At 34.9% G+C, this 13,283-nt stretch overlaps 1 protein-coding gene across 2 annotated transcripts in view; it reads left to right on the forward strand.

Annotated features, from left to right (window-relative positions):
* The first annotated feature begins 3,713 nt into the window (after positions 1–3,713).
* LOC138315893 (uncharacterized) overlaps positions 3,714–13,283 on the forward strand; it is a 61,297-nt gene continuing 51,727 nt past the window's right edge. The window contains exons 1-3 of one of the 2 annotated variants that reach the window (XM_069257218.1): positions 3,714–3,768; positions 7,106–7,135; positions 9,335–9,459. In XM_069257218.1, coding sequence (XP_069113319.1) covers positions 9,410–9,459 — 50 coding nt within the window. In that variant the 5' untranslated portion in view covers positions 3,714–3,768; positions 7,106–7,135; positions 9,335–9,409. Of the gene's footprint in view, positions 3,769–7,105; positions 7,136–7,825; positions 8,226–9,334; positions 9,460–13,283 lie in introns of those variants that run through there. The other variant, XM_069257219.1, reaches the window with a different exon arrangement.

The following is a 13,283-nucleotide window of genomic DNA, read 5'->3' on the forward strand; positions in this document are numbered from 1 at the left end:
TAAAAGGTACGTTTGAACGTTTGTTTTCCACCAGATGTAAAACGGACCCTACTAATTACACGTAAAACATTAGTTTTATCAATGTTATTGAAGACCTGCAATGTTGTTGTTTTTTGTTTTTGTTTTTTGTTTTTTTTTTTGCAAAAAAATGATACTCCCATATGCAAATACATGTTTAATAACCGCTATGGTTTGGTTTCATTTTATCTATAGATGTCTTCTACCAACTTAAAGTGAACCGCATATTAGCCTCATGATAGAATAAAGCAGCTTCAATATCGTATGGTGATACATGTGAACAGAAGCAAAACCGCTAATGTGGATTCTATCTTTTTAAATTTAAATTTAAATTTTAACAGTTTTGAAGACTAATGCTCTGAATAAATATGATCAATATCAGCTGACCAGCGCCTCGTGATGTACAATGTACTAGGTCTACAACTGCGGTTTGATCATCCTCGATACCATATACATAGCTGGCGTCTGTTTCTGGTTTTGAAAAATAACAGCTTTCCCTACTATATATAGTAGGGGTAGGTTATTGTTTGTTTTCAAAACCAGAAGCAGACACAACATGACATATTCTAATGGCCGGACAAATTTATATTCCGGAAATCTTTATTTATTGTATATTCATAGAATACGTTTAAATGTTATTCTGAGATTCTGTGTAAACATACGAAGTTTCTTACTTGATGTCTGGACTCTCTGAGCCAGAATTTGAAAACAATTGAACATTGGGCACGACTTCAGTAAAGGTTTTAGCCTTTAAAATCTAAGTGATAAAGTGACGATAAGGACAAATTGATGTAGGAAAAATAAAATCACCCTAAGATTATGAAATTTATCAATGTAGTCACTCGCTTGTAAATACAACATACTATGTATGAAAAAATACCAGTCGTTGGACAGGAACCGAAATTACAAATAAAATGGAATTAAACTTTACTTTTAAAAGTGGCAAATATATGGTGCAACTTCAAAGACAATGTAAATGTACATAAAAACAAAAAAGGTGGATTTTGTAATAGGATAAAACATATGTATTACATATGTTTTGAAACGTCCGGTTTACATGCGTTTACGTTTTACGTCTGTTTACCATGCGTATTAATTACACTTGTTTAACACATGTATTACATACGTTTCGTACGTACCTTTTACATGCGTGGTCCTTAACATGCGTTTTACATGCGTTTTATAACGTACGTAAAACGTGTATGCACTTTTTCCTGTGTACATCTTTCCTTGTATTTAGACATTGATTTCAATGATAAAATGAAAAAAAAAATATAAAAAATACAACCATGAAACAGAATGTAAATGTCAGTCGGTTTCGACTTAAAACAGAACTAGTTCAGACGGGTAGTTCTTCAAATTGAAAACGGAAAAAGGGGGATATAAAGACATTATTTATAAGATCTTAATAGTTATTATGGAAGACTCGATTTCATGTCTAGATTTCTGAGGAAAATCGGGCTAGCTGAATATCGTTACATCATTTGTATGTAGTGTATCTAATGTGTAGCATATTTATGTGTAGTTAAATTAAACATATTACATATATATATATCTACCATGATTTGTAATGAAACCCATACAAATAAAACGAAATAATTTAGAAGGGTAAGTGATATGGCTTCGTGATCAGCAGAAATCCGATACAAAGGTCCAATTTATATGTACCTGACTGTACAATCATAATTGTATACTGTAGTCTTGTAAATTAGAAATGTTTTGATGTTACTGCTGTTAAACGTCTATATATGAAGATCGTCAGAAAAATCGGACTACAGTTTTGATTTTACAAAAATAATGCACGTCAGTGGTGCGCATATTGATGGCATTAACGAATTTCCACATTGTCAGGCAAGTGTTCCAGTCCACCATTGAGTTTCTAAATATTTATGTTTTACAGAAGGCGAAACTAATGTTGAAGCCTTTGGTATTTTCTTTTTTGAAATAATGTTTGTTATCAGAAACGATTGTTAGCGAAACATTTGGCCATTGTGTTTCTCCTATGGTTGACAGGAGTAATCCTTACAAGGGCAGGCATGATTGACATCAGTTCCTCCAACACCATTTGTAGACAAAAAAAAAAAAAAAAAAAAAAAAAAAAAAAAAACCAGTCCATTTTTCCTTGTTCTCTTTTCGGAGTGATTGTATTAGTTAAGATATTCAGGCACTGCAGTGGTAAATTGTTCATTGTGTCTCTAGATGTAAAGTCACCTGTTAAAAATCTTGCTGTTGGACTCGAAACCTTATTTGTTAAGATAGTGACCAGGTTAGTCTTGTACTGTGCCAATATGTGAAACCATTGAAAGGCCTTTACTTAAAGTTGTATGGTCTATATAACTTTCGCTCTTTTTGTCATAGTGAAAACTGTTTAAGTGTTATACATATTTTTCTCCGTCTGTCTGAGGTTTAAATTTTCTAATTTTACCACTTTTTATAAAGTTGGAGCACTGGAAGTATCTTTAATTATAAAAGTAAAAAATCTTTTTAACGTGTACACGTGAAAAATAGGCTCGAAAGATGCCGAATCATTCCGAACTCTTCCGAACATCGTCGCGACAATCTCGAAGTAAAACGAGAGTTGTGAAACCAGGAGAAAATATCAACAATTTTTCATAAACAAAATATGTGGTCGACCTCATCAGACTCTATCTACAAAGAAAATAATGCTCGCACATTACAATATTTGATACACAGAACATTTTACGGTAATGTGTAAATTGGATGTTTCAAATACTCAATCTGTGGACATATACTAGCATGATTTGCTCATATAGGCCAGAAGGAAAACGTAAACAAACACATGTGTGCTTACGCTAGTTACCTGGCTCACCACGTGCAGGTCGTGTCGAACGTCAGTCACGTGATACGATTAGGAATCCGACAAAACCCGAAGTCACTGAACATGGCGTTGATTGAAGGCGCTTTATTCAAAACCAGGAATATATGATTCCTAGATTTCGGCTCACTTATAGGCCGACATATGCTTTTGGGGAGCTAAATCATCAAGTTACATGTCAATGTTTAGATATCAAATGTTTAAGTTACATATCGTTACAGTGAAATTAGCAGCAATACAACTTTAAGTTTTCCCGACATATTACGTTGTTTTCACGTATTGGCATACTACGTAGTCTGCCTAGCTACACCCAGGAGTTGTGTGCACACGCACGATATTGTACGAGGCCATCTTTCTTGATATGTTAAACTATGTAGTTTACGTTGTCCGAATGAGTTTGATTATGACTTAACCCACATTTGTATGAGAATTGTTGATGATCTAAAGAATGCTTCCTCTTCCGAAACTAGTGGTTCTAAATCAATCTGACCTTTTTGATGAGTCTGCGTTCAAATCTAAAATTTGTTTATAATTTGTCTTTACTTATTTCATAAATTACAAAAGTGCAATGCAGTGATTCATAATGTGAACGGTTTCAGTAAGTTTTTAAGTTACTAATGTATTAAGCTGTTGTTACTTGTCGTATGACTTGACTTGAGAGAAATGGTTCTACAGAAACACAGAGGGTGTATGTACAAGGATGGGCGTGTCCCGAGCGCGGTATATCAATAGCGCTTTGTCGCCAGCTGTAAGGGTTGTACTGACCTACCAGCTATAACTAATAACGTTTCACACTCTACCCCACGTGTCACTACCTCTTTATCGTAAGTAGGGTTCCATTTCAAATTTAATAAACCCATCTGAAACTTTGATTTATATTTCAGGTAGAGACTTGCTTGCTTAACAGATTGCAGGTAAGTACACAGTTTTATATGATTCTGATCATATCGTCTTATCACCAAAAATACATATTTTCCATTGAGTAATGTAATGATTGACATGTTTAGTTTGTTACAAACCAAAGTAGACTTAATTCATCAATACGGACACTATTTAAAATTCGAACTACCAAAGCTGGTCACACAGAAATGGAATACACTGGTCAAACACTACGTCAACCCAACAAATTCTAAATGCTTGGGGTCATTATTTTTGTTAGTTGTTTAATAACGAAACTCTTGATTCATTCGACGATAATTTTTTTCAAGATGTATTATAAAATGTTAACATAATTTTAAAAAAAGTCATTTAAGGGATAAAAACATGTATTTGTTGCAACATTTGACCACTGAAGGCGTGCAGATTAAAATAAGTAAAAGGTTGAAAAGCGGAAAAGCTGGTGAATACGACAGCTATGTCTACGAGTTTGTGAAGTAGGGTGACAGTAAATTATTAGACATTTATACTTTATTACTTCACTATTCAATTTAATTATTAGATAGGGTGATATACTTGATGGCTGGAAAAGAGGATTTTTAATTTGTACAACGGTAACAAAAAACTCAAAGATGATCTGAATAGCTATATTGGTATTTCTCTTATATAATTTTTAAAAAATATATCTGAGCCAATTTCATCCCTCAGAATACTTTTCAAGAATGTGTGAGATATAACCTCTAAAGCGATTAGGAGGCATTTATGGCTGTGTGGCACGAATCCTTGTTTCTCAAACTATGATATGGAATGTAAGGAGAATTGCTAAAATAACTTGCAAAAAGTTTTTTTTGACCACAATAATCCCAATCTGTTGCCATCATGAGAAACATCTTACAAGATGTGTCTTTACCTACAAAAATGTACTTTATTTTATAAATGGTTTACTTAATGAAGTGGAAATGTCTGACAAAGGTTCTTTTACAGGTGCGTAGGAAGCAGGGGGGCAGGGGGGGGCAATTTTTTTGCCCCCCCCCTCCCATTCTCGCCGGGTGAAATGATCTACAAATGCACATTTGAAAGAAAAAATGGTCCTCCTGCACATTTTTGTACTTCAATTTAAAAAATTTTGCCGCTGTGCGGCGCGTTTCCCAAAATGTTCAAGCGCGTAATGTTCAAACCTTTAATAATGAAAATTCAATACACATGAACTAGACTAAAATGTCCATCAAGGGATTATACTATTTCAAAAAATGCTTCTTAAAAGATTAATTTGTTTATATGTCTCAGCAAGACAATCAATTCATTATTATTTTGACTTTCACAGCAATGTGCTGAATGGTGTGAATCCGGTATGTTCAGATCGAGCTGGGTTGCATAATGGTATAACGACACTCACAATTATCATTTCTAAATGCAGGTAACTTTAAATCGAAAAATTACCGTGTTAAGTACGCTTTAAAATCATCAAAATGCATTGTAAAACTCATCTCAGCCATTCCAAATATTAATTTTTTTTTTCTCGCGGGAGACCACCGGACCCCGCAAACAAGAAGATCTCATGCATTCGGTAATCGCAAATTCATCAAAATTCATCGTAAAACTCATCTCAGCCATTCTAAATCGTAAATTGTTTGCCCGAGGGAGAACCCAGGACCCCCAAACCACAAAATCTCAATTCAACATAAATGCATCGTAAGACTCATCTCTGCCATTCTAAATCGTACAATTTCTCCTGGGGAGACTCCCGGATCCCCCAAACACCAAGATCTCGCGCCTTCGGCACTCGCAAAATAATTTAAATACACCGTAAAACTTATCTCATACATTCTAAGTCGTAATATTTTTTGCAGGGAGATACCCCGGACACCCCCCCCCCCTGGGAGACTCCCAGATCCCCCAAACACCAAGATCTCGCGCCTTCGGCACTCGCTAAATAATTTAAATACATCGTGTAAAACTTATCTCATACATTCTAAGTCGTAATATTTTTTGCAGGGGAGATACCCCGGACCCCCCCCCCCTTCCCCCCAAACACGCACGCTTTTTTCCATATTCATTAATTTCCTGTTAGCAATAATGATATATGAAAGTACATTTGTATATCAAGTATCTCCTATGGGTGCCGGGCGCGCGATGGGGGGGGGGGGGGGTTGTTACGAAATATTGAGGACCTATGCCCCCCCCCCCCCATTACGTTTCATCTTCCTACGCCATGTTTTGTATTTGGTTCTAAAGTTAATATACCAATACCTGCACAAGCTAAAGACACATGTTTGATCAGCAACACAAGTGTTGGGTTACAAAGCATGTGGTTACCATTCGTGAAAACTACAGCTGCAAATGGAGATTTTAATTCCTATTGGTAAGAACAAAATCATTGTTTTACCACTTAGAAAGCAGGTTCTTGGAAAAGACATTGGTAAAGCACTACCACTTATGGAAAGTATTCCTCACGTTGGCGTCGTTTTAAATTTTGTTCATCAGAGAGACCTGATTCTGCATGTAAAAAACTAAAGAATGAACCATGACCTTTATTTGGTCTGGTGCTTATCCTAAAATTATTAATACTTTTATTATTGCGAAGATTCCTAAATCTAAATTATTCCCAGTTGCTTTATGTTGATGTGAATTTTGGCAATTGTCTAGAATACAGCTAATCAGATAAGAGCGCGCTCAAAACGTCCGTGCAAAATCAATTGACATTTGTGAACAGAGGTTTGTATATATGATATTCATATTTGTCTGAGAACACTTTGCCTGTAGGTCTCTCCTCAACCCGTAGTAACCATAGCATCTAATGAATTGATCTTTGTATCATTTGTATAATCCAAACTTGTATTAACACACATTTTTGTTTTTGACTCAGTCATTGACTCAACTCCTTTACGAATTTATCTTTATCTGATTGACTGATGATAAATGTATTCTATCATCAGGTAGTAATATTTGTATTTTGCTTTTCAAGATTAACTTGAATGTATTTGTTATGTTATAGAGATATAACACAAAATTCTGAGCGTACTCCAAATTAACTGCGAAGAGAGTATTATTATATTATTATATTATTCAGATATTTGTGTTACATCTCGATTACATAGAAAACATATTGAAGTTAATCTTTATAATTTAATCTCTTTATATCTCTTTATATCAATTCAACTTTTATTGATGGATTCTATTCTCTTACGGTGTCATATCAGCCAATCAGTGAGATGTTATAGACAACGTCATTGTTTTTACGTTATGGGCTGATTACTACTACTCTTCAATTTAAATTATAAGTAGGGTTATTCTGTCTATCCCGTGTATCACTATCTACTTACCGTTCCATTTCAAATTTAATAAATCTATATAAAACTTTTATTTATATTTCAGGTAGAGACTTGCTTGCTATACAGACTACAGGTATGTACTTAGTTTTATATAGCACTGATTATATCGAGTTTTATCACCACTGATATAATTAATTAATTTTTCATTTAGCATGTTAAGGTCGTTACGGTCTCAAACCAAAGCAGACTTATTTCATTAATACGGTTTTTGTTAGTTATTTTCGTTTTGGTTTAAATGTGTTAATTTTCCTCAAAAAATCCATTATTTCTTATTGTACTGCTGTATATTTTAAATGAGAAAACACGTGCAAAATAGATAGGTAATTAGTTTAATAGTTCGATAATCGACGGGGCAGGTTGACATCGTAGGTCGAGGTAAAGCGTTCTGACCTCTGACATATATCTAAATAAGATATACATTGTTTTGGCTCTAAGTGTATTGCCAACAATAACATAGTATATCGAATTTCTCCCTCTTTAGAATCGGACACACATCTGTAACTAGTTGATGTCCTGTTAAGACCATGTTATTGTGTATTGTTCTCAAGTCTTATCGCACACAGCTACAAACGTTTACTTGAATGCAGAATTCAAAACTCTTTGTAAACAGGCGTGAACCCCGAGCGTTAAAGGCCAGATAATGACGGATTTACGGGGCTTTGTCTTAGATTGTAAACAGATAGGGAAGAATGTGATCGTTGATCGATTAAATATGGGTCATACAAACTTAAACATCGCGCTTAGAGCTATAGTCAATAATAAAGAACATGCAACGCATACGAGAAATGTCAAATCGACAAGCCATGTAGGCATTTTCCTGTTGTTTAGTCTGAGATCTCCCGTGAAGTAAAGGCAGTATAGGCATCAGAATGTCACATCACTGCAAGTTATCACGCATGGAACATTTCCCGGTTATGTAAATTTCCACCTGAATAACAATACATGGATTCACCTGGGTGTGTTCTAGGATAAATCAATACGATGCTGCTCCTTATTATCTGACCTGTACACAGAATTTATTGACAATTTTATTGCACAACGTGTGGATCTGGACGACGACAAACAGCATTCCATAGGTCATTATCTTGGATCTGGAAAAGGAAATATTAAAAATACCATCAATATCGTTGGCCTACAACAATCTTCATTGAGTGCTGCATCAGGTACGTCAGTTGTGTTTTGTACTTATGAAGTGAGGGCACGTATATCTCGTTGGCCTTTGCAGCTACCAAAGTTCAAAGACATTAAATTGTTTTGCGGGATAAACGGAAACACAAAAATGAAAAAACGTCAGAAGGATGTGAAATGCATTTTATTATTTAATATGGCATGCCAAAAAGAGTAAAATTATGTTGGTGATGAATATTGAAAACTTAACACAACCTAATCTTCAAGGAGAACACACACACCACGCATACATGTAATTATATGTATATCGTATCATACAGAAAACCGAGAATATACCTAGTACATAATTCCTATATATCCAATATATTTCTTAGATTCATCAGCAAGTTTGTGCTGAAAGTCCGAAGTAAGTGATGAACCTGTCTTTTTGTTGACTTAATTAACATGAGTGACTACTGTTAGGCAAGGAAAGGATTTAATTGCTATTAACAGCCCGATGACGCTGTGAAACCATGCCATATTGTGAAGAACCTTGCAAACCAAGTGTTCAATATGATGCTCTCAAAAGGATAACATTGAATGCATGAACTTGAGCCGACAATCGAATGTCCTTGTCCGATTATGGATGTTTTAGGACTACCAACATCGACAATTCTACCAGTCAATATGAAGGAGAAACGAAAAAAACTAACATCAAACAAACACTTGCACTACATAGACCTCGAAGTTGTAACATAACTAAGCTGGTAGTAAGCTGAACTAAACAAAACACACCTTAACTCTAGCCAGCTAAGTTTTTGTAATGTTGTCCAGTCTCTCATCTACGCCAAGCTTACGATGTGTTTTTAATGATGTGACAATACAACTCCAAATCTTCCCACACATAAATGATCTTAATCCTTCTTATATGTAAGTAAATGACCGTGGGATAAGAAACAAGACCATACATAGTTTTATTGGGACCCTTTAAACATCACACGTAAAAAAACCCACAAAGAAGTTTTATTGAACTATCTATATAGTTGAACATTGGGCTTTAATTTTGAACATATGTACAGATATCCGACCTTGTTGGAATCTAGTGTCTTATTATTTGACCTTTATCATGTATATTTTTAATTACACACCGGATGCATTTTTTCAGTTTCTTGTGTGAATGAAGGACGGTCGCCAATGATAACATCAGGGAGTGTTGGAGAACGGAAAACACATAAATAAAATGGTTTCTACAGGGACACAAACCCTGTACAGGGACTTCAAGGCAGTCAGGTGAGTATTATATAAACAATTAATGAAGTTATCACAACTATAGCTATCAAATGTGATATCTAAATATAATTTTAATATGAAATAGACAGCTATACAGTACTGATTTACTGAGAGGGAGGGATGGAGGAGATAAGAGGTCAATACCCGGTACATGATACCAAGACTGAAGGACTAACCTTTTGTGACAAAAAAAGGAATTAACATACGATAAGGAAATTCTCTGAAATCTTAAAATAACAATCTCAATCTTACAAGGACAAAATATAAGAAAATTTGATAAAAAGAAAGCTACATCTTAAAGATAAAGACAATGTATACCAAATAAAAGAATTGTGCAATAAGGCAAGCGATGTATTTTGCGCATTTTAAGAATACTTTTCAGCTGTATCATCCTTCCGACAAAGTAATATAAAGGCGAAAGGTATTGATGAAAAAATCAAGAACAATATTGGAATAAACACTAGGTAAGATAAACTATATCGGATTAACCTTCGTCGCTATATTCTCGAACGTAAATCGCACGCGAAAGATAATTGGTTTACAGTAAATGATTAGCGGATAACGAATGTCGTTGATGGAAGTCTTAATAAACGATTCAAAGAAGGTCCTCTGATAACCTCGTTAAATGAAGGAAGTGGTAGGTTCCGAGAGGGATACTCGATGTTTGTCTACTGGACACGTGATGCTGTTAAACCAATCAGTGTAGTTCGAGATACTCTCGTACTGTTATATCGATAAGAAATAATGATATGTTTTATAATGCCGTAATTTGAAATGAGGGAACTGATGCTTAAGTCATATTGTATGCATTGGCCACTCAATGCAACATCATTATTGGTTTTTTGATAACATGAATTAAAATTTTCGTTTTACTTAGATTAATAATTTAGTGCGTAAATTTAGTTTAGGTCACATTTCTTATATTCAGATTCCAATTTGATATCTTGACCTAACCTGGATAGTGAGTCTTATATGGTGACCCGGTATTTTGCAATTCAGTGTCAATAGTTCTTTAATCCACTTAAGAGAAAAAAGTTGTAATTTCATAATATCAAGAAATGGCGCTTTTTTGGTTCCATTCACACAATGTAAGTGTTCTATAAGTGGCCATAACAGCTGTAGAGAGGTTGTAAAGTTATTTGGAGCGTTTGACAAACACCACAAGATACACTTGATGTAGACGATCTGTATTGGTGACGATATATAGTGTGCTGGTGCGGAATTTGTTCCAGTGTTGTAAATCTTTTAATCTTGTACTAGTATTAGCTCCAATATATGATATAGCATTGGTAATAATGTGATAAGATGAAGCAATTAGATTGAAGCAATGAGGACATTTCTCGGTATGATCATTAGCGCCGTGCCGTAATGTGTGTTAGGTCTAGATTGATAGTCACAACAAATTAAATTTCAACGTTTATGTATTATATGAGCCGTGCTGTATACTACGAATCGTTTGAATTCATCCTTGGTACATGTAATTGTGGGTAGCTCATCATTCGCGAATTTAATAATATTTGAAGGTTTTTCAAAATTTAATTGCATTTTACTTCCATATCTTTTGTCAGTCGAAATTTCACAGTGCCACTGTTAGTTTGACGTTGGATGGTATATTAGTTTGTTTTGGTTTGCCTTATTATTTAAAAATTATTAATTGCACCCGGAAAAAATCCGTGGCACTATGTCCTATATGGAATGAAGAACTGATTGCGCATGCACCAAAAGCAAAAAAAAATATATTATATCATGTTTTGTGTTAATTAGTCATATATATACACGATTAAGCACGAATTATTGTTCAAATGATGGACATCGTTTATGCTCTGTCAGCGATGGCCTCCCGTGTTTTCATTGTGTTGTTATATGAGGATGTCTGTATGTTTGATAAACGTCCTATTAGCAGCGAGGGTAATATAAGGACGGCCTCCCGCTATGCTGTGTGCTGCGTGTGTGGAGTATAAGTGTGTTTTTGGGAGACTGCAGTATGTTCGTGTTGTGCCTCTTTGTAATTGCTATTTCACTTGAAAACTTGTCAAATACAGAATAAACACACCCTACCCGGTTACGTTATACTGACAAATCGTCAAATCAGTCATCCCACTCCCTTTATGATGAACGCTAGGCCTCGGCAGAAGCAGACATTTTATGTTGTGTCGACCAGGGGACAGAAACCAGGGACAACCGCTCAACTGCAGCCCAAGAGTGAGACGTTAGGAAAAGGAAAGTAATTTAGAAGGGACAGAGAAGATAATATGCTAAATATCGCCTTCTATGATCATGCCATTGGCACAGCAGGTACAATTGTATCGCCCTACCTGCCAAAATATCATGATGTAGTCTATGTCGGCCATTTATACTGCACGTATTGACGTTGTAAGGGCTTTTAATACCTATGTTTGTATTAAAGTAATGGGAAACTTTGATGAAAAATGAAATCAAATTCAGTATAAATCACAGCACAATGCGGTCGCCTATGTTACAAATACTCCTGAGGACTTCACAGTCTCTCTTTTGATTATTGTTGTCTTGTAGAAATACTTTCTTAATATTTTATATATTACCCATAGTATTAATTTATCAAATTCGAATATGGCAAAATATATTTACTTGGCCTATTTACATAACCTCTTTCCTTTTGATGCAATACCGATGTCAATGTTCAACATATCAAAAACGTTGTTTTAGCCACCCATATCTTTAAAGCTGATTTCACAAGAATTTGACGGATGTTGAGTCGCCTTTTCCGGAAGTTTGAACACCCGGCTCTCACAGGACTGGAAGTTGATAAGGCTTTGTTCTCTTTTGAATTTTAAAATGGCAACGCGCAATTCAGTAATTGCCAACAATTATGTGTATTTTATGGAAGGCAGAATGATTGTTTCATGTACAAATGTATTAAGAAAATTGATTTTATTCCTGAATGCCAAATTAAAAGTATTTTGAACAAAGCTTCCGGACTGGATTGTGTAAGTGAACTTCCCCTGAACCATCTGCGATAAGTCATTGATTTTTTTCACTTTTCATTATGCACGTTTTTGTTTTAATGTAATTTAAAATTTGAAATCCTGAACAACTACTTCAAAATTCTAATATTTCGCAGGAAGATTGTTTTTTCGTAAATTCGCGAGGGTTGTCCATTGCAAATTTAATCCCTTGATAATTACTATACAGAAATACGATCTCAAGGTCTAACGCTGGTATAAAGATGACATTTACATAATCCCAAACATTGAAATATTTGTGGGAACTTTCTTCTGTGGTAAAGAGGTTTAAAAGAATTTCGTGTGTAAAAATATTCTTGTTCGACCGATTAAACAGGGATTCCAATAATGTATAAACATAATTCGTTGTTACACAGTATATGCGAATGTATTTAAAGTGGTAATATCACGATAAAGGCATTCGTGATATTATAAATAATTAAAAAAGGTTAAAATATCACAAGGCTTCCCATTATAACCTTTGTCTAACAGCACCACACCGTTACCGATAAACACCCTTCTGAACGGCTTCAACAGCAACTTATTACTTCCTTGTAGCAGGCGTACGTACTCATTTCACACTGTAGTCCATCATCAGAAATTGACCCCAACAATACAGATAGCCAATTAATCCGCCTTGATTCCGGCTAACTTTCAAGTTGTTTACATTAACAACAAACATATGTAAAGATAGTGACAAACGCGGTTTCAAGGTTCAATATTTTATTAAAAAGGAACCCCCACATGATTCGGTAGTCGTGTTATAGCTGTTAAACCTAGTTATAAATGTCGAGATTAAACTAACGATTTAATTTGTGATACGGAATGCCGTTTGGGAATTCA

Source organism: Argopecten irradians, chromosome 2 (genome assembly GCF_041381155.1).
Source record: "Argopecten irradians isolate NY chromosome 2, Ai_NY, whole genome shotgun sequence".
In the NCBI taxonomy this organism is placed as follows: Eukaryota; Metazoa; Mollusca; class Bivalvia; order Pectinida; family Pectinidae; genus Argopecten; species Argopecten irradians.